We start from the raw sequence: 22,204 nt of genomic DNA, 5'->3' as shown, positions 1-22,204 counted from the left end.
AGGCTGTGTGCGGGTTCTGCGGTCCCTGGGACCTGCTTTTATAATAAACACGAACGTACAGCTCTTTAATAATAGGAGTTAAAGTATGAAATTGCCGTTTTATTGTAACTAGAGGTCACGCAGTAGTCGAAATTCGACTATAATTAATTGGAATTGTAAGTTTGTACACTATTATGGTTGTATTTTATACTTCTATAATCACGAATTTCGCCAAGGCTACACTATTAAAAAATATTAATAAAGACAAACAATATTTAATCTATTCTCAGTTTGACCACAGACGTCAAGAACAAAAGTTTGACAATAAATAGTATGCATGCGCGTGTGCGTCAAATACATGGTATGTAGTGTGTGTGCTGTTTTCTTTATTGATTTAAAGTATCTTTTATGCATTATTTTAAAAAAATATTAGCATTGTGCACTTCTTCTCTGTATTCTCTATAAGTGTGGAAAATTTCATACTCCTCCGTCCGCGCAATTTTCGTAAAAAGACATACTAAGTTTTTGCTTCACGTATTAATATATAGATAGGTACTTCGAATTGACATAGAACCTTCATGGTTTGAGATTTTTGAGTGATACTTTTTCAAATGGTAACTATGAGGTTCCTTGTTCTTTTAAAAAAATGTGCATTATTCGATTATCGACTTTCAGTTGTTTTTTTTATTCAGCTTAGACAAGAAAGATGGATACTTCGAAAATTCGAGTGATTTTTGAATACGAGTTCCGACACAGGACTTACGCTGCAGAAACAGCTCGCAATATCAATGTTGCGTTTGGACAGGGGACTGCTAATGAACGCACGGTGCGATTTAGGTTTAAACGCTTTCATGATGGAAATTTTAATTTGAAGAACGAACCACGTGGAAGACTGCCCACACATGTGATTAACAATGAATTGAAAGAGATGGTGGAAGCCGATTCGAGCCAAACTACCCAGTAATTAGCGGCATCGTTTAACGTTACCTTACCAACAATATTGACTCATTTGCGTTAAATTAATGAAATAAAAAAATATGAAAAATGGGTGCCTCATGATTTGACTGATCAGCAGAAAGAAACGCGTGTTGAACCTTGTGTTGCCTTGTTGAATCGATACAGAAATGAAGGAATATTGGATCGAATTGTGATATGTGATGAAAAGTGGATTTTTTACGATAACCGTAAACGAAAAATGCAATGGCTATCCCAGATCAAACTCCGCAACAGGTTCCTAATGAAAAGCTTACCAATAAAAAAGTAATGGTAACTGTTTGGTGGTCTCAGCATAGTGTTATTCACTATAGCTTTCTCCGATTTGGTCAAGCAATAATGAATGGCAGATGTCTACTGGGCCGAACTCCGATTGTTAAAACTACACTTTTTAACCCAAAAATTTATTAAAAGAAAAAACAGCGTGCGAACAATTTTGCTTAATTACTAACTTCAAATCTGATTGATTTTTCTTAATTTCTATCCATCCTCCTTTTACGGTTATTAATAAAAAGAGTCGTTAGTCCATATTACTAGTTGAATTAATGTAACCAGATTTGAAGATTTTTACATTAAACATGCCGCGGCCCAAGGACTATATGGGTCCTTTAACCGTGGAAGATACAAACATCTGAACTTTAACTTAAATAGAGTGAGAATCTACAAAACAAAACTATAAACTATAACTTAACTAAGGCTCTGAAGCAGCTAGAGGCAGAGGGCACAGTTTAGTAACAAGTCTCTTAAATACACGATCCTTAAATTGTAAGGAGACTACACGCGTTACACCGTCTGCTCTCGGGTGCTTCGCCACGATTCGTCCCAAAAGCCATTTATTTACCTGGAGATAAACGATCATCTTTCACTAAGACAACCGTACCAACATTTATGTCGGAGTGATTCTGGGACCATTTGTATCGATGTTGCAACATAGTAAGATACTCAGATTGCCAGCGTCGCCACAGACTTTGTACCATACGTTGCACCTTTTGCCATCGGTTTAAATAGTCAGGTCGAGTATCCACGAAACTTTCTTCAGGGATAGTAACCGGTGCTTCGCCGATCAAAAAATGACCAGGAGTCAACGGGAGTTCATCAACGACAGAACTAATCAACGTAAGAGGCCGAGAGTTGACACAAGCCTCGACCTGTGTGGTCAGAGTGCAAAACTCTTCGAATGTTAAGCAGGACTCGCCTACGACACGTTTCAGATGTCCTTTTACGGACTTAACTCCTGCCTCCCACAATCCTCCAAAGTGAGGGGCACCAGGGGGAATGAAATGCCATGTTGTGCTGTCGTTAGCTAACAGTTGGGCGATTTCGTCAACGACAGTGGATTTACTGTTTTTGAAGGCGAGATCCAATTCTTTGGACGCGCCTATGAAGTTAGTCCCACAATCACTCCAGATGTCTATACAATGCCCACGTCGGGAAGTAAAACGTTTGAAGGCTGCTAAAAACGCAGCACTGGATAGTGAACTAACCAGCTCAAGGTGAATAGCCTTTGTAACCATACATAAAAACACACCTATGTAAGCTTTACATGTTTTGGTGCATCTAGCAGAGTACAGTTTCAGCGTAAATGGACCACAAAAGTCTACGCCGCTAGTCGAAAACGGGCGTGACGGATTGACTCTGCACTGTGGTAAATTACCCATTAACGGAGTCATAGGTCGTGCAGTTTGGGTAAAACAAGGTTTACATAATCTTAAAATCTTTTTTACTAAGTTCTTTGCTCGGAGAATCCAATATTTTTGGTAGACAACATTTAATGTGAGCGAATTTCTACCATGTAGTGTTCTCAAATGAGCATCAATTACAATCAACTTTGCTAAGTTACATTTGTGATGTAAGATTATAGGAGACTTCATATCAGGTGGTATTTGAGCATTTACAAGACGTCCACCGACTCTAATAATTTTCTCATTGTCTAGGATCGGATTCAAAGGTAAACCGTTTCACTATTAGACGACCACTTGTGTAGAAGAAAACCGCCACGCTTAAACAGTTCAGTTAAGCGACGTTGAAGCCGTTGAGTGTCTTCTTCTGTAGATGAGCCCGTCATCAAATCGTCCATATAGAGATCAGTTTTTAGAAGTTCAGCTTCAGGAAACTCTCCACGTTCGTCCTCTGCAAGTTTATGAAGTGTCCTTATAGCAAGATATGGAGCACATGAACTGACATATGTGATGGTAAGTAACCGATATTCTCTAATCGGGTCTTCCGATGACTCGCGCCACAAGATTCTCTGGTAATCAGTGTCTTGCTTTGAAATAAGTATCTGTCGGTACATGTGTTGTATATCAGCTACTAGGCAGTACTTATGTTGTCTCCACCGTGTTACTAAATCTCGTATATCTTGTTGCAGCGGTGGGCCGATGAGTAGCTCATCGTTAAGTGAGTTTCCGTCTACAGGCTTAGCGCTTCCGTCAAAAACTACGCGCAACTTTGTAGTGAGGTTCGAGGCACGAATAACAGCATGATGTGGTAAGTAATAAGCTCTATTCATCTTCTCTGTTTCAGGGACGACCTCCATGTGACCGAGTGACTCATATTGTCTCATGAACTTGCTGTATTCTTCGTGAAACTCGGGTCTTCGCTTAAACTTATTCTCCATCTGATGTAAGCGTTTCAAAGCAAGTTGTCTGGAGTTGCCTAAATTTGGAGCGTCTTCGTCCTTGAAGGGTAGGCGAACCTCATATCGACCGTCAGTGTTTCGAGTGTGAGTTTTCTTAAAATGCTCTTCACACTGCATTTCAAGTTTTGACAGAGGCTTCATGTTTGGTGAATATTAATCAATCTCCCAAAATTGACGTAGCAACTGATCAACTTCGACTTGTGTGTGCATAACAACTACATTGTGTGACTGATGGCCAGACTGCGCAACTTCGCCGCTTACCAGCCATCCCAATCTTGAGTTCAAAGCGACCAGAGACTCATTGCGTTTTATTATTCCGTCAAGAATAATATGCGCATATACAACTGCACCTAATAGCACGTCGATAGATCCTGGCTTGTGGAAGTGTGGATCCGCAAGATCCGAAATCTCAGAAGAAGGCCAGGTATCTGATGGGAGCTCTTGTGATGGTAATCTCGAATTTATTCGTCTAAGGACGTACGCCTTAGCTGTGATCATGTGTGATGAATTTCTTATAGCATGAAAGTTCAACGTAACTTGTGACTTGGTGGTCAGCGGTATAGATGATATGCCAGTAATTTTTCCGCTGATTGAGGTGCGCTCGAGATTAAGCAGTTGAGCTGCCGCTTCAGTAACAAAGTTTGATTGCGAGCACGGATCAATCAGTGCTCTCAAGACTATCGTGTCGCCGTTCCTCGACTTAAATGCAATTCGTGCGATTGCCAATAATACTTCCTCACTGTTTTTGTCAACCTCAGCCTTGTAAACGACGGTTGATGTGGGTTGGCTTGTTTCAGGTGTACTGGGTGTTGCTGCATCGCTTTCCGGCACTGCTGTGGTCTTGTTAGGGTTTGTGAAGTGCAACAGAGTGTGATGTCGTCGACAACATTTTCTACAGGTGGTGCTCTGCCTACACGCATTAACGGAGTGACCCTTTACAAGGCAATTAAAACAAATGCCATTCTTCTTAATAAAATCCTGACGTTGAGGAACATCTAATGCGGTGAATTCTTTACAGTGACAAATATAATGGTTTTGTGAGCAATAAGTGCATTTGCTGCTTACTTCTGTGACAAATGACTTCATATTTGTGGGTTTTTGGGTTGTATAATTTTTAGTTAATTCTTTACAGTGACAAATATAATGGTTTTGTGAGCAATAAGTGCATTTGCTGCTTACTTCTGTGACAAATGACTTCATATTTGTGGGTTTTTGGGTTGTATAATTTTTAGTTAAGTCTTTTTTCTGCGGTTGGTCTTTTTTGTGGGTAACATTTACCATCTCCATAGAACGGAAACGATTTTCTAAAAATAATTATAAAATGGTAAATGTGGGTATGTCTTGAGATGATCCAAGTGACTGTTCCCATTGTTTGTGTGTTTCTAAGTCCAATTTGGATACAACTAAATGAACGATAATTGCATCCCATGTGGAGGTATGTATCCACGCCGATATGGTCAAGAGAATTCAAACATTCCTTCGTAGTATCTAAAATTTCCTTTAGGCTTTTAAAACATTCTGTGTTCATCTTCTTTTGATTTAAAAGGCGGCTAATTATTGTAGTGACAATCATACGTTTGTTATTGTATCTTCTCTCAAGTGTGCTCCAAGCCTTATGGTAATTAGCCTCCGTGAGTGCAAAATGTTTTAGAAGTTGTTCAGCCTCTCCCGATAAGCTCGTTTTTAAATAATGATGTTTTTCAATCGTTGTTAGATGCACGTTGTCATGCACGAGAGCCTTAAACAAATCTTTAAAACTTGTCCAGTCGTTATAATTACCGGCGAACTTTGGAATCGATAAAGGAGGTAATTTAGTTCTAATCGGGGTGGTCTCACCATCATTTGTTGCTAAAAAACTCTGCGTAGTATTATATAGGTATGATTGTGGTTGACCTTGACCTTTCGAAAATTCCAACAAATAATCCTTTAATAATCCCTTAAATTCTAGGTATATCTCTTCAGTTGTCTCGTATAGACTTTCGGCATTAAATTGTAATTGCTCCAATTCAGTTTTAGTAACCGTTGACTTAATCATCTCATATTGAGTTTGATACTTAGACCAATAACTTTCTAATGTTTCTAAGCGTGTTTGTAGATAGCCAAGTGTGTATCTTGATTTAGACGTCTTTTTAGTATTACTTTGTAACTTAGAAATACGTTCTGATAACGTTTTTTGTGATTCACAAAGTTGAGCCATTGTTTACGTAACAAAAATTGTATTCGTCCAAATCACTTTCTAAATATTAGCAATTACTATAGTCCAAGTATCGTACCAAATCCAAAATTAATTACGCACTGTTTAAATGTCCAAGTTTGTGAAATAGTTCATAAACCAACTCGCAGTAATTAGCACTTAGCCTTTTACACTATTGTTTTTTGCACTTATAATCCAGTTCTCGAAGGACCAAACATGTTAAAACTACACTTTTTAACCCAAAAATTTATTAAAAGAAAAAACAGCGTGCGAACAATTTTGCTTAATTACTAACTTCAAATCTGATTGATTTTTCTTAATTTCTATCCATCCTCCTTTTACGGTTATTAATAAAAAGAGTCGTTAGTCCATATTACTAGTTGAATTAATGTAACCAGATTTGAAGATTTTTACATTAAACACCGATCAATGATAGCAAAACTTGCAATGAAACAGCCCCGACTCATGAATCGATTTTCACCATTATTGCTCCATGATAACGCGAGTCCTCATACAGCACGAGAAACCGTTTTAACTGTAGTTAGAGGAACTGCAATTAGAAACCATTCAACCATTCGTCACCCTCCGTATTCGTCAGACCTTGCTCCAAAGGACTACCATTTTTTTCGTGATTTGGACAATTTTCTACGTGATAAAAAAAATCTTCCCAGGAGGCAGTACAAAATGCTTTCACACAGTTTGCATATCTACAACACAATTTTTATACCGGTCACTCACATTCGCACGAATACGCAAACCCGCAAGTGTAGGACGACATTTGCAAATGATTATGCAAAGTTTTCGCTGCATTCGTGGTTTTCCAAGCTGTGTCGGTTTTTTAACAGACATCAAAGCGCGCGAACCGCGATCCTTCGCGTAGTCTCCCACACATTCGTGTGACCAGTTGCGCCTAGGATTGCGAAGGCAACGGACGTTTCGCTAGTTTCATAGATTGTGACGTCTACTGAGTAGCGTATCTTCATCAAAAGAAATTCCATAAAATGTAAATGATGTAGTCGTCATGGCCTAACGGATAAGACGTCCGGTCCATTCGTGTTGAGCGATGCACCGGTGTTCGAATCCCGCAGGCGGGTACCAATTTTTCTAATGACATACGTACTCAACAAATGTTCACGATTGACTTCCACGGTGAAGGAATAACATCGTGTAATAAAAATGAAACCCGCAAAATTATAATTTGCGTAATTACTGGTGATAGGACCTCTTGTGAGTCCGCGCGGGTGGGTACCACCACCCTGTCTATTTCTGCCGTGAAGCAGTAATGCGTTTCGGTTTGAAGGGTGGGTCAGCCGTCGTTACTTGAGACCTTAGAACTTGTATCTCAAGGTGGGTGGCGCATTTACGTTGTGGATGTCTATGGGCTCCAGTAACCACTTTACATCAGGTGGACTGTGAGCTCGTCCACCCATCTAAGAAAAAAAAAAACAGCGTGGCTGTTAATAACTGCTGGCTGGAAAGAATTCAAAACTCTTTTTCTCTTCAATGTTCTATTGACGAATTAAAAAGGAGGAGAAATTCGTGAGACATTCGTAAACAAGTGTAGGAGGAAGCACAAACGGGTTCGCAAATTGAGTACCGAACCCATTTGCACAGCCGCTAAGTTTGCGAATGAATGTTTGACGGCCCTTCATTAGTACAAATCGGCAATTTCATACTTTAACCCCTAATACATATTCTTTAGATCTCGGGTTGAAAGATCTCAATTTTTTTTGTGAGTAACAATATATTTAAAGAATAAATAATTTTTTATTGCTCTCACGGGTAAACGAGCTCACGGCCCATCTGGTGTTGAGTGGTTACCAGCACCCATAGACATCAACAGCGTAAAAGCCACCACACACTTTGAGACTTGAGTTTTACGTCCTAGTTCTGTTGTACAACCGCAGGCGGGGTGTTGGTATCCTTGTAGGCTCACAGGACGCCCTACCACCAGTATATTGATAGAAATTTTCCGATCGCAAACAGATTGTTGAAACCGAGCATGATCTGCTCTTTGTCATCATCGCTATCATAACTTAAAAAAAAACAGTTTACATTTTTATTTATTTATTAAGTTTTTTTTAGACCCGCGATTCCACTTTAACACCGTCCTGCATTCCCCATATTCCATCTCCGCTAAAATGATACTTCTTCTCTATCTCATATAATACTAAACTCAGAATCTGTTCACCAGTTAGCTTTTCATAATTCAAATTATTGTAATACATATTTCCTCGGTCCTGTGAATGGATTTCTTTATTGTCTCGAATGTCTAATAATTTAGTTATATATTGTTCTATTTCAGTTCTGAAATGAAGAATTGAAAATTATTGAGAATCTGTTTTTTTATTACGTGATTATTAAGGGCGGACAGATAATTTATATTAACAGAGACATAATGGTTAGTGGTCACCATCGCTCATAAACACCAGTAATGTATAAACGCTGATAACTATTGCGAACTTTAAAAAAATGTAATTACGGCCAAATTGTGGAGTTTGAACTGTGCTGTTCGCTACAGTGCTGAATGATAAGTAGTAAAGGTGATCTTTGGTGGTAAATGCTACGATGGTAAAACATGAGTAAGTCCACAAACAGCTCAACTATATTTTGATCAAGTTTTTTTTTATGTTATCTTATTAATGGCTTTAAAGAAGGTTTTCGATGTATCTTGTAAAACAGTAATTAATTATATTGTTTATTTCCAGGCCGCAAAGACGTTGACGAAAAAAAAAAACAAAAAAAAATCTTTTGCCTGGCATGAACGCGCGCAGCAAAATATAAAATTTGTATTTCATAAGTTAAAGTTTTGTTACTTAACTTTAGGCGAGTAAAAAAAGTGTCAGTCGAAGACTTGTAAAAAGTTTTATATACCATTTTATGTAATTTTATGTTGATAAATTGAAACGTGTTTGTATAGTTATTGTTGAAACTTCAAAGATTTGTATAGGCACCATCAAAGGGAGGTAGGGGCATGGTTTCAAAAAAACAAGAACAGTAATTGGCGACAAATATTGCACAAAGACCTTTGGAATAAAAAAAAAATTGCTATCCAGTGGCAACCGCATAACGAAAGACATAATGTGAGTAGACGTCCCACAAGGTGGACCAACGCCCTGATAAAAGTCGTGGAAATCGGCTGGATGAAATCTGCGCCATACCGATTGTTGTGGCGATTCTAGTGTGAGAAGCCTGTGCCTAGCAGTGAACGTCTATGGGATGAAAGAAAAAGAAGACCTTTGAAAGACTACGTATGTGACGTAGATGACGGTAGTTTGTGGACATAATAAATACCAGACTGTTCGTGTTTCGTGCGGCATAAATAACGCTCTACGAAGCCGAAATTACCCAATTGTATCTTTACAAAGATCGATGTGCAATATTTATCGTCCTGGTACTTACTGTACATGAAAAAGTGCTTTACTTATAAAACTAGCGACCCGCCCTCGCTTCGCTTCGGAAACTGTAATTTAATATTGATTTCTCCACTATTTAATGGATGTTATTATACATATAAACCTTCCTCTTCAATCACTCTATCTATTAAAAAAAACCGCATCAAAATATACAATACATAGGGACAGTCAGATATAGGGACAGAAAGCGAGTTTGTTTTATACTATGTAGTGATGTACGCGAAGCTAAATGTAAAATGAAAACTTACACAGGATACAAAACCAGCTGACAGTTTTTGATAATATCCCTGTCGTTGAATCGACTTTTCAGAAACTGCAAATTGTCGCAGACCACGTCCAACGCGGTGTGCAGCCAGAACTTGTGCCTTCTCAACTGCTGTAACACCTCCTTCAACCTCTCGGATTCGCTTATCTCTTTATTATGATCGAATCCCTCCCGATTCAATGAAGAACTTATTAGTATTGCGATATCTCTACCACAGACTTTATTACCGAAATTGCTTATGTAACTGCAACAATGATAATTGTGATTTATTGTTTTTCGTTTCTTCTTTATGGACGTAGGTAAGGCCCAATAGGGCACATCGAGTTTTTTATTTTTTATTTATCGCTTAGATGGGTGGACGAGCTCACAACCCATCTGGTGTTAAGCGCTGGAGACCACAGACAAACTACAACGTAAATGCGCCACCCATCTTTCAAACCGAAACGCATTACTGCTTCACGCCAGAAATAGGCAGGGTGGTGGTATACCTACCCGTGCGGACTTACAAGAGGCCCTACCACGAGTAATTACGTTAGTAATGAAAGTCATTTCGGGACGTGCGGTAGTTTGAATAATGGGTCTTCTTCTTTTTAAACCTGAACACTTGATTGCTGGACGCCCAGAATTAGTTGAATGATTATTGTCCGTATGAATTCACAGCACGATACCTTTTTTTTTTTTTTTAATGCTAGGGTATCCATTTACGGATACCCGGTTGAGAGGGGTAATAGACCGGGTTATGTCGGACTCCGGCGCCTCCAGAGAAGAAGAGGGAGAAGAGGAAGACCAAACTCCTCCTCTTCTTCCAATTCCTACCGGGAGACTACGCCTTGAGAAAGGCGCGCGAGGCAAAAAAACAGCACGATACTTAGTAAGCAGTGATACCATCTAGCCATTTACAGCAATTAGAATATGTATATGTATTTATTCAATTTAAGAAAACCGGATTCAATAATCAAACTGCAAGTTCCTTTACTTAGACATCATTTAGTACATTTTGATTTTAAAAACCAAACTATAGAACCGATTTTGTTGATAGTTTTATCGGATGAATCCGAAAGTGTATTTTGTCATATCAAAGAATCTTACAAGTCGGTTTATTGATCACGGAGTTCAGACAAAGCAGACATAAAGAAAAAATCTACCAAAGTGAGGACTTCAGCCTATTTTGAAGTCTGTTAAAAAAACTATACTACGAATGGTTCTTACGTAAGCAGTTTTAAGTAAATAACTTACTTGTTAAATACTTTACTGGACGAGATGAGATGATTGAGACTGTAACATTGTTTTTTCGCTGCCTGTATCTTACTTAATCGTGATAACATTTTTTTCTTATGAACGACCATTGATAATACCTGCATCAGACATACAAATTTTACAATACCTATATGATTCTGTTTTTATATTGTTTTTTGTTATGGCTTACGATAGGTAAAATGATGACAGCAGAACGTGAATGCCGTCACCTGCCTTGAGACATTGAAGGGTTGATATCTCAATTGTATTGCACAATGGTTGCTTCGGCTTTCAAATTGAGACGAAAGACTCTTTCGCTTCAGAAGCCGGTAGTACGGTAGGCGCAACGCACGGCTTTACCTTACGCCTTGCTAACAGTAAATTCCGATATGACGATCGCAGTACCATGCTAAAATACTCATTTTCTTTTCCTAACTAAGCTGATAGGCTTGAGAGGTTATATCACGTAACCGGGCGAGTAGGTGAGCTCACGGGGCTCAAGCCGGGAGTGTTGCTAACACTGGCCTTAGCAAGAGCAGTGCTTCGCAGAATCTACCATCGGATCGGAAACGCGACCCACTTAGGAAGATCGGGCGAGAAACTCAGTGGGCAAATACTCATGCTTCTTTCTGATCATTCGTTCAAATTCGGGCAAATACTCATGCTTCTGTCCATTCGTTCATTTCACTGACTCGGTGGTGCAGTATTTAGCGCGTCTGACTGTTGCGCCAAGGATCGTGGGTTCGATTCCCAGATCGGGCAAACATTCGTGTAATGAACAGATTTGTTTGCTTTTTATTTTGGTGCTTAATAACTATATATTTAAAAAAGTATAATATATGTCGGTATCTGTTACCCATAACACAGTGAATCCTAAACTGGGGTCGAGTGACCGTGTGTGATTTGTTCTAGGTTACTTATTTATTATTCGTCAGTGAATCCTTTAGTCATCTTTTACGACACTCAGATGGGGTGGTAATATTCTATGTCTACATCACATAGCCATACAAGTTTTGGTATCGTTTTTAATTTATGGACTAAGTTTTACATTAAATAAGTCACATTTATATTAGGCACTTTATACAGTTTATACGTCTGACCTTATGGTTACATTTTAGAGATTAGTCTCATAGTTCTCAATATCTATGGAACTTAATTATACTTCATTAGTAACTAGTAAATAATAGAGTACTTTTATTGTAATATACTTACTCTAGGGTTGGTAGATAATACTTGATATTCTTTTAAACTGGCTAGTTCTTTTAGTCGCTCGCGTACTGTTTCCGGGCACATGCAATATATTTTTAAACAGCGTCTTTGAGCCTCCAATGGTATTCTGTATTCCTGCGTGTGAATATTGCTTGAATAGGGACACCAAGTCGATATTTATTATTTTTAAGTATACTTTTTTTCAACTAAATTAGTATAATGATAATATTTATTACATAAGAAAGTCAGTAAATCGTAAATTTTTATAGAGCTGTGACTTGACAAACTTAAATAATAATAATAGATGAATATTCAGGTTTATGACGTCACTGGTATAGAATAAGGGCGTGCGACAGAGATGGCGAGTCTGCTTCGTTGTTTACTTCTTAACGGGGAAATATCGTTATAGAAGCATCGTTCAGCTACTGGAGACTGGAGAGGGCAATGACCAGTTTTTTTTATTGCTTAGATGGGTGAACGGGCTCACAGCCCACCTGGTGTTAAGTGGTTGCTGGAGCCTATAGACATCTACGACGTAAATGCGCCTTCGTCCACCCAGCTAAGCTATAAAAAACAAATACTTACCTCTAAAATACTCTTCATTTCTAACAAAGCATTATAGTTATTTTTTAAGATGGCAGGTTCGATTTTTATAGCGTCCTGTATTTCAAAGCCAGCTAACGATTCGACATTTTCTAGTATCAATTTAGTATTAACCGGATCAGATGAGATAATAAACCCATTGCGTCTGATAACTTCAGTATCGAACTTGATAACATTTTGTGCAATATCTAAAGCTTCTCGAATGTCTGACATTGGTTTATGTTTGAAAGACATGTAATTTTTACAGTATTTTTGGAACTCGTCAGTTTCAATGGACAATCTCCATTTCAAATAGTTTTCCAATACGCACATACGAACTTGTACTGAAACAGATTATTTTGTATTAATGCCATAGTGTTGTAACAGAATAATAATTACTTCTTTTTTTATTTCCTACCTATGCTGATAGACTTGAGAGGCTATATCAGCGTTACCGGACGAGTAGGTGAGCTCACGGGGTTCAAACCTGGCGAAGTTGCTAACACTGACCCTAGCAAGAGCAGTACTTCGCAGAATCTTCCACGGGATGGGCAACGCGACCCACTGAGAAGATCCGGCGAGAAACTCAATGAGCTGTGTCTATGGATTAATTTACTCGCCGAGCCCTTTGTCGCAAGCGACGGGTTCGATGAGAACGATGACCGGTAATAGTTACTATGAAATGTGTATTGGTCGTTTACAAAAATTATGCGTGAAGATGTAGATTTGAAATTTTAAGCTTTTCGATTTTTGCTTAACTGTCTAAGTAGGCAGAACTGTATGCAGGCATGCAGTTACACTTTGCATGCATACTTTTGATGGAAATTGGTCATTGTCGTTTATTTTAAGATGGAAAAATAGCTTGTTGCTCAAAGACCTTTCTAGTTTCGCCTGGATTGCGGGTGAACTCAAGGGCCTACTCCGGAGGGAAGTTTTGCGAGCAGTTCAAGGGCAATTGCTTTACGGATGCATCTTCCACCAGATCGAAATAGCCATATCGATTCATGGACACTCATAATCCAAGGGCACAGCCACATCACTGCCAACCGTAAAGTACTCTCCTTAGCCTCCCTAGCTCTCCAACTTTTACTGGTGGTTGGACCTCTTGTGAGTCTGCATGGGTAGGTACCACTACCTTGCCTATTTCTGTCGTGATGCAGCAATGCGTTTCGGTTTGAAGGGTGGGCCAGCCGTTGTAACTATACTGAGATCTTAGAACTTATATCTCAAGGTGGGTGGCGCGTCCACACACCCATGCAATAAAAAAAATGTGAGCCGTCACGGGACGCCTGGCAGATGTGAAACATCGACATTATTTTGTAAAAGTAATATGCAGAAAAGAACAGATTGTGATAGGAACCATATATGTCATAATGATAAAATAAAATATTACGAAAAAATAATTTGTTTTCAAGTAAAACACAGGTTATGTGTACTGTAGTAAACAACAATGTATACACTACGGAGTATACACTATAGGTATCCGAGCTCAGTGTAGCGAGAGAGATGGCTTAACGCCGGATCGAGTGGGAGAGAATCGCACAGTCGATTGCGCATGGCGACGCGTCGCCACACCGTACACACTACTGCATATAGACTGTATATATATACCATCATATAGCGTGGCCACGCCAGAAATCGGTTTTACGTGCGGCTATAGATGTTTTACATCAATAAAAAAATGTGAAGGAAGGTATATTCGCAATTCAGCCTAACTTACTAGACTGCATCTTATGGATGGCAAAGCCACTGCTCTATAACAGTAATCATTAGTAATCAAGTAAGTAAGTAACAATTAGCTATCCAGTGTATATTGTGATAAATAAGGATAAAGATAATCTTTCATATTAAGGAATACTTAAAGTTTTGTAATTAAGTCACATACAAATAGATGTGGTTGAATCTGTAAAATGATGCAATCTTTTATTACTCTCTGGCCAGTCATGAAAACAGTCTTGTAAAACCTTTTCTAGATTTAGATCTGCTTTGATCAAACCATCCTTTTTTAATTTGGCGATTGTCCTGGATCTTACAAGAGTGTGATATCTGTAACACAATATTTGAATAAATTATGATAATGATAAACGTTAGGTGAAGCTGTAACAATAATTGGTATTTACAATATTTAATATTTGGGTAGTGGCTGTTATCAATCAGTTGTGTGCTAAAAAACCTTCTAACAATTATTCAGTTGCTTTTGTAAATTAGCCAGATTATAAGGAAATAAATGGTATTTGTGATTTATATTTAATGTCAGACATGATATATATGAATTGATATATATGAAATAAATATGAAATCGTTTTTTTTATTGCCCTTGTAGGCAGACAAGTATAAGGCCCACCTGATGGTGAGTGGTTACTGTGGGTGACTCACATGTATTTATTTATTTTATAATATTTTATTATAATTACACTACACAACAACACATACATACTTTATTTTATTTCAATACATTCATTTATCACACAATCATACAAAACATTATTTACACTAAACAAAATAAAATTTACAAGCAAAGTCAGGCGATAACTGCAGTATAGCGGCGGCGATAATATTTCGCTAGTACATCGGTGCATAGACGAACCGGTCGTCGCATTTTTACCGATCCACCGCCACCAGTCGAAATCTGACTTGCGAGCGCGCATCCCGTATTATCTTTTATGTTCTACGCCTTTTATAATTTTTGCTTTTTGTTTCGTGTTCTGCTTGTGTTGCTTGGACTATCTATTTCTTGTGTACTTTCTCCTTCTTTGTATATTTTGTGTTCGTCTTAAATAAAAACTTTCGTTGTGCCCTTTTGTGTTTGAAAAGACATTATAATTCAACCCAAGACGACTAAAGTTACCGTCGCCGATGGACTTCAGCAATGCCAGGGGCAAAGCCAAGCCGCTGCCTTATATGAATTTAAATATGAATTGAAATGTAATTGACCCATTATAAAACATCTAATGAGTAAAGACAAAAACACAGCATACAGTATATTCTTATTCATGTTAAGCAATACTCATTTACTTTCTTCCACAGTAGTATCTTGAATTGTCACTTCTGAATTTTAATATATAAAAATCTTCAATTTTTGTGTTTTCCTTTGCAATTTGTTTTTAGAATAAAGTTTAACTAATCAATAACTTACTTGATAATGTGTTTGGTTATAATTTTGATGAATTGACATTCTCTTAAAATTTCTCCATAATTATCCATGGTGATTGAATTCATACAAAAAATGTGAGCATTTTCACAAGCCTCCAATGGAGTGATGTTGAACTTGTTTAAAATCTGAATTGTGTATTTTAATTGATCATGACTTAGCTTATCAATGTTTGGATGTTGTCTTTTTATTTTTTCTAAGCATGTACTACTCAAATTTTGTCCTGGAATTGAGAAATGAAATTGATTAAGCCACTGACTGTATGTCTATTTAAAGAAAAATAAATGTCCAGTGCACATGTACATTTAATTAAATTTGCTCTGCATAATGCTGTATTTCTTGAAATTTTTAAATTATTATTAAGGTTTACCTAGTAAGTATAGTTTATTTATTATTGAGCCTATGATCTCCCATAGTAGACTCAATGCCTTATTCTGCCAATTTAATTTTTACGCACTAATTGCACTAAAACACACTAATACTATCTTGATTTTACATTTATGGAGCATAAAATTTAATGCGTGGGTTAGTATTTTTTAATATAAAAATTACTTTAAAAGTATTGTTGGTTAATAAAAAATATTATTACAAAAATACAATACCAGTAATTTGTTGATGTAGATCTAAGAATGGAAAATTGCTATATCTTCGCGTAAGTTTTTTTAAGTTTGAATTAAACACAGAGCTGCCCCTTAGGTTTAATAAATTCCTTACGTAAATCCCCATGGCCTGTGTTTGCTGTGGACAGATTTTTTTAATTCATTAAACTAGTGATATGTGTGACAGATAGGCAGGACATACTGATGTAATAACTTCTGTATTTTTTCTTGTTTATAGTAGTTCATTTTTATTAGTAAACATCACATTTTAGGTTAAAGTTTCAGCTGATCGTTTAGTTGTGTTTTTAACGGTCATTGGTTACTTGACTTTTTAACCAAGTAATTTGAAATAAAAAATAGCAATCTCGGTTCCACAAAAATAAAATGGAGTGGAATGGAATGGAAATAAAAATTGATTACAACATGATTATTAAATTATTTTATTAATAAAGTTGATTAAGTTCATTTAATTTCAAGAATATTATACAAAAGATTATTAAGTGTATAATCTATGGTTAGAACATAGATTATACACTTAATATATATAATATGAGTCAGAAATGTCAGAATTTCAGAATCAGTCAGAATGTTGTTGTTTAATCTTTCTATTAGTTTCTAGTTTTATTTGTTAGATTTATCAAATTGTTTTGTCCATGTTGATTCTAAGTAGTACTTGTAATGTGGAAGTAAAATCGTTTCCCAGATGGCGTGGACAGCTGTAAAAAACCAATTTAAAGAAACCTGGTTAACAACTTCGCTCAGTCTGATTTTATTTACGGGAGTTACTTATTTTTTATTGTGGGCTGAGGTAAATAGTGTGCATTAAAACGACAACATGAGATTCATCAGTTCACGAAAAGTTCAGTCTAATATACATATTATAGATATTTTGTATAATTTAAAAAAAAAGCTGATATTTACACTAAATAAGAATTAGGGAATTATTACATAGAAAATTTAAATAATGTTCGCTGTTCTATGAATTTGCAGAGTCAAACAATTAAAAGCAACTTGATGTTAGAAGAACTGATATCAGCAGCTATAAGTATAGATGTGCACACAGAAGACCAAGCCAAACATTATGAAGGACAAATTGTTCATATCATAGGCCCAATTGAAATACTGGAACCTATATCTGAGCCTGACTACAACATACAGGTCCAGGCCGTCAAATTGAGGAAAAGAGTACAAATGTATCAGTGGATTGAGGAGACAACGTAAGTACATTCTGGTTAGTTTAATTCTACGCTATCTCTGTCATATTATTGAAACGATTTGCCTTATGTGTTTAGATACAATTTCTAAAACTCTACATATGTTTAAATTTTATTAAATTATTGTATGCGTGCAGAACCATTCTCAACTAAACATTCTAAGATCAGATTGAACTCTATACATGTCTGCTAATGACTAATATTCTATCTGATCTTTTCAGAGAGCAAAACAATTTTCTGTCAGAACCTGCAGAAGAATACCAGAAAACTTATTGGTATCATAAAGACTGGAGGGATTACATTGTAGATTCAAACCTGTTTTACATTAGACCTGGTCATCACAACCCTACATCAATGCCTTTGTTTAGTGAGACGCATATAGCTGAAAATGTCAGAATAGGCTGGTTGTATCTTGGTAACAAATCATATTTTGTTGTTGTAATAGCCCATATTGCTTCCTTAGTGAAAAATATTTTTGTTTCTACCTAAGCTGAGAGTCTTGAGAGGCTATATCAGCGTTGCCTTAACTAGAGGTGAGCTCACAGGGCTCAAACCTGACGACATTGCTAACACGTACCCTAGCAAGAGCCGTGCTTCGCAAAATCTACCACCGGATCGGAAATGCGACCCAGTGAGAAGATCTGGCAAGAAACTCAGTGGGCTGTATCTGAGGGCTAAGACAAAGATTCTAAACTTGTCCCTAAGCTAATTTTGGTAGACAAGTGAAAGTAATATAAACCTTGCCCATCTAATCGGCTACATGTGGTTGTTATGAAAAAATTCACAGATAACACAATGAAGGGATTGTCCAGCTTTGGTACCTACATATACTGCCATTTATATTATAATAACAGCTATCTCATTCATTCCTTAAATTTCATGTCTGTATACCTAATTCTATTCTAAATTTTGGTTCATTCGTCAATTCGACTATTCTGATTTAAAAAAAATTGAAATATTGGTTCACTAAATGCACAAGCAAATTATGAAAAGCACAAATAATTATAACTTATTTCTTAGATAATTGCTTTACTTTTTGTAGGCACTGATGTAAAACGTAAGGTAAATGACTATTACGAGATTTGGTCAGATTCAAGGCCTGATAGGAGTGACATTAAACTACACTCAGGATTTTATTATCACGGTGAAAGCGCATTGGAACACAAAATAGGAGATTTGCGAATTCATTTCAGTTATGCTGGACGACAAGATGACATAGTAAGTTTATTTTATTTTACAATCTATCCTGATGCTAGGGTGTATTATAAGCCTGTATGTACTACCACCCTGCCCTTTTTGCTGAAAAGTATTTATGTGTTCCACTTTGGGTAGACTGGTTGGGTGGGACAGTTATTACACTATATTTGAAACTTAAACATCATGTACAAAGATGGGTGGGTGGTGCTATTTATATTGTTGTGTTCATGGATTCCTACAATCACTAAACCAGATGTGCATTGGTAGCTGGTTTATATAGGATATCTGTAATAAAGTAACAATTATTCTGGCAAAAAGATTATTGAATCATAATCATCAGTCTACACTAATGAAATGAAATGTTTAGTATAAATTTCCACCCGACGGTAAATGATGATCTCCCATCACATCCTTCTGTGATATATGTGCCAAGTCCTAGTTGCAGAATGTCTAACCTACCCTTTGAATTGAAATGCAAAAGAACGTTAGGAAATAAGGATTGGCTAAAATTCTGTTTTTGAATGATCATTAGAACCTGTTCTAACAACAGTTTTGCGTCATTTCAGTACACAGCAGTGGGTGTTGTAGAGAGTGGAGTGCTCCAACCATACAGTTCATCATCATTCCCATCAGCAGACCCAATCTCATTGTTTCGAAAGGGTTCCTACACTTTACAACATCTGCATGAGTTAGAGAGGAAAGATGCAAATGTACACACTTGGAAATATAGACTGCTTGGTTTCATTCAAGTTTTTGCTTCTGCAATGACTTTACATCCTGACTGGATTACACTATGTAAGTTTTAAATAGTAATTTTTTAATATGCTTGAATAATAAGAAAGTTGAAGAGTCATTTTAATAAAATACTTTTTATAGAGCAATGATTGCTTGCTATTTAACCAGTTTAGGAAAAAGAGTAATCAATAGTAAATTATTTTTTTGTTGCAGTTTTACAGTTTTCATGGATATCACATAATCTCAGAAGATGCACAAGGGCTTGGGTCAACTTGGTCTTATCATTTTCATACTCTTGTTTCATCATATCATTTCCTTGGTATGTCCTCTGGTACTTTATCGTGACCTACAATTAAATTGCAGTTAAAAATTTGCTTGCTTAAATGATCTCGATTAAATATGTTAGTATAAACAATAAATCATCTTTGTCTTGCCTGTACAAAAAATTAGATACCGATAATACTATTTATAATTGTTATTTTTATAGTTAAGGGATTTTATGACCTGGTAACTGAGACCTTTAAGTCATGTCTTATTTTAATTTATATTCATATTTTTATGAAAAAGGATACTATGAAATGAAATGAACATGATAAATTTGAGACATTAATCAACTGGGATGAAACAAATGAAATGGAATGAGATGATATGGGATGAAATATAATCTCAGTAAAATGGTGGTCATTTACTAAAAAAAATTCAGTGGACTTTTTGGAGGATCCCGAGAAGTTACGTCCAGCGGCTTTGTTTCATTTTCTCACATTTGTGCACTTTCACAGATATTAAACAGTTAACAAACCACCATTATTACACATTTAAACCCGAAGAAACACTAAATAGACAAAATAAAACAAACACAACTTCACTCCTCGCGTTCCCGCCAAAAAGTCATATTTATAATTAAAAAACATGTGTTCACAGGTTACTTCACAAACCGGTGTACGGCGTGATAATAGTGGTCTACTCTATAATACCTCTTCTATATTACTCTACGTTATTGACAAGACGCGAAGTGACCGAATCTATGTCATATAGAAGATGGAACGACGATATTCGCTGAGCGCGATAGCTCAGATCGCATTATGAGCTCCCTTCCCTATTTCACTGAGGTTTCTGGTGAAATCAACCCATTCGGATTATGTTGTTTCTCTAAACTTAAAATGGATAGCGGGTGAATGAGCTAAATTGTCATAAGCATTTTAATGGGTTTTGTGTATCTGTGAGAGGAGACACGTGATCTAATAAAACAGTATAAATTAATATAATAACAATTTTGTTAAATTTCTACCGAAATGAACAAGGCATCAAGAACTATTATTTTATTTTCTTAAATGATTAGTATAAGGACATGCCAAAGATTTTTCCCGATTGCCACCTCGATACTCACGATTTGGTCAGTTGCATTGTTCAATTGCTCGGTCGGTGGATAGTAAATGAAGAACTTTTGAAATGGACGGAATATAGACGACGAAAAACATTACATACTTCTACATGAAAAGTTGTGTTCGTGCTCACTCCTGTTAATATAATACTTAATTTCTTTACATTAAATATATTATTAATAAACGAACCACTGCCTTTCAATTGTTGAAACGTTTTCAGATAAATCTTAGTTGAAATTGAGACTTTTTCCGTTAAGCGTGCGTTGACATGTATATCGCGCTCTCGAAAATAGGCTCTATAGTACAAAATAGTACGGTCTGTCTACTGGGGTTTGAAACTTCATGAAACGTACGTAACACTAAGACGAAAGTCTGCCTTCGCCGGTACCAGTCCTGATAATAGGACGGGATTTCGCCCCTGGGAAAATCCCGCAGGCCGTCGTCTCGGGAGACACCGTGGGCGGTGCACAGGAGCCACCTTGCGCAGCCTCACCAATGTACCGACAGCCGAGCACCGGACGCCTCCGCACCCGGTACCCGACGGCCGTCCACTTCGCCTGCTTCGCTGAGGAGCCGAAGAGGGCTCCCATTCTCTTTCGCGTTCCTCAGCCTCACGAAACGTCATGACCAGGTCGCAAAACCTGGCCATGGCCTCCCACGACCTCTGGTCCTCTAAGACGCGTTTTTTTTCCTACCTAAGCTGATAGCCTTGAAGATGCGGAAGGAAGAAGAGGTCCCGTTCCAGCACCGCGATGAGATATCGTCGCGAAACTTAAGAGTCACCTGGTGTTGTGAGGTCAGCGGAACAAATCCTTTTTTGCGACATAAGATCGAAATTTTCATTATATTCAATAACGAAAGTCTGTCCATACTTCGTACATAAATACATGAACGCTTCGTGGTATAAATAGATAGGATGGTGGTGCCTACTCCCATTGGTTCAATAACACCGAGTCTACAATGAAAATTTCAACGACGAGTGTGAACGCATATGTTAGAATAAATATAACTATACATATAAATTCCTACAACGCCAGTACATTATTATATATACAGATTTATTAAAAAAGATCATTAGTTAATTTTCACATTTATCTCCAGTACCCATTTAACACCAGCTGGACCGCGAGCTACATCACTCATGTAGGCAGAAAAAGAATCCTCTATACTCTTTAGAGTTCTTTTGGAGAGAAATCTCTAAAATTTCATAGTTTAAAATCTCAAAGTGCATTGTCTTAATTGTGCATTGTTTTTCTATCAGATACTGTTTTATCCGTACTAATAAAATGTGCGTTTTTCGATTTCAGTTTTTGGGAATAATAATATTATATTAAGATTATGGGCAAACGAAAATCCTTTAAAAAACAACGGAACTTTTCTGCAATAGGTTTGTTGCGATTGTTGCTAATACGCG

At 37.0% G+C, this 22,204-nt stretch overlaps 3 protein-coding genes across 4 annotated transcripts; 1 reads left to right on the top strand and 2 right to left on the bottom strand.

The window, feature by feature from the left end:
• Positions 1-2,914: 2,914 nt before the first annotated feature.
• On the bottom strand, positions 2,915-3,751 carry LOC119629548 (uncharacterized). The gene has a single exon (XM_038015668.1). The coding sequence runs from the start codon at positions 3,749-3,751 to the stop codon at positions 2,915-2,917; it is 837 nt and encodes a 278-aa protein (XP_037871596.1).
• A 4,103-nt stretch (positions 3,752-7,854) lies between these two features.
• LOC101736537 (transcription termination factor 5, mitochondrial) lies at positions 7,855-16,647 on the bottom strand. Its single transcript, XM_004928455.5, has 8 exons — positions 16,266-16,647; positions 15,649-15,886; positions 14,398-14,558; positions 12,516-12,856; positions 11,934-12,065; positions 10,722-10,840; positions 9,469-9,729; positions 7,855-8,111 (listed from the first exon to the last, which is right to left on the bottom strand). The coding sequence occupies exons 1-8, from the start codon at positions 16,387-16,389 to the stop codon at positions 7,886-7,888; spliced, it is 1,602 nt and encodes a 533-aa protein (XP_004928512.1). The 5' UTR covers positions 16,390-16,647; the 3' UTR covers positions 7,855-7,885.
• Positions 16,648-16,780: 133 nt separating this feature from the next.
• Positions 16,781-20,978, top strand: LOC101736672 (transmembrane protein 43 homolog). Of its 2 annotated transcripts, none has more exons than XM_004928456.5 (7): positions 16,781-17,070; positions 17,253-17,479; positions 17,698-17,891; positions 18,519-18,694; positions 19,240-19,468; positions 19,622-19,727; positions 20,330-20,978. In XM_004928456.5, the coding sequence occupies exons 1-7, from the start codon at positions 16,966-16,968 to the stop codon at positions 20,466-20,468; spliced, it is 1,176 nt and encodes a 391-aa protein (XP_004928513.1). In that variant the 5' UTR covers positions 16,781-16,965; the 3' UTR covers positions 20,469-20,978. The 2 variants fall into 2 exon arrangements, with proteins under 2 accessions (XP_004928513.1, XP_004928514.1); XM_004928457.5 differs by having other exon boundaries at positions 16,813-17,121.
• Positions 20,979-22,204: the final 1,226 nt, after the last annotated feature.

Source organism: Bombyx mori, chromosome 15 (genome assembly GCF_030269925.1).
Source record: "Bombyx mori chromosome 15, ASM3026992v2".
In the NCBI taxonomy this organism is placed as follows: domain Eukaryota; kingdom Metazoa; phylum Arthropoda; class Insecta; order Lepidoptera; family Bombycidae; genus Bombyx; species Bombyx mori.
Note: the sequence above shows the minus strand (reverse complement) of the source record. Positions and strands in the feature narration are given on the sequence as shown.

Coding starts and splice junctions, on each gene's coding strand:
- LOC119629548 (XM_038015668.1), bottom strand. CDS start 3,751: ATGAAGCCTCTGTCAAAACTTGAAATGCAGTGTGAAGAGCATTTTAAG.
- LOC101736537 (XM_004928455.5), bottom strand. CDS start 16,389: ATGGGGATTTACGTAAGGAATTTATTAAACCTAAGGGGCAGCTCTGTG. Junction 12,066..12,515: donor AAATGAAGAGTATTTTAGAG/GTAAGTATTTGT, acceptor ATTCACACGCAG/GAATACAGAATACCATTGGA. Junction 8,112..9,468: donor CAGCTGGTTTTGTATCCTGT/GTAAGTTTTCAT, acceptor TCTTCATTTCAG/AACTGAAATAGAACAATATA.
- LOC101736672 (XM_004928456.5), top strand. CDS start 16,966: ATGGCGTGGACAGCTGTAAAAAACCAATTTAAAGAAACCTGGTTAACA. Junction 17,892..18,518: donor AATAGGCTGGTTGTATCTTG/GTAACAAATCAT, acceptor TACTTTTTGTAG/GCACTGATGTAAAACGTAAG. Junction 19,728..20,329: donor TTCATCATATCATTTCCTTG/GTATGTCCTCTG, acceptor ATGTGTTCACAG/GTTACTTCACAAACCGGTGT.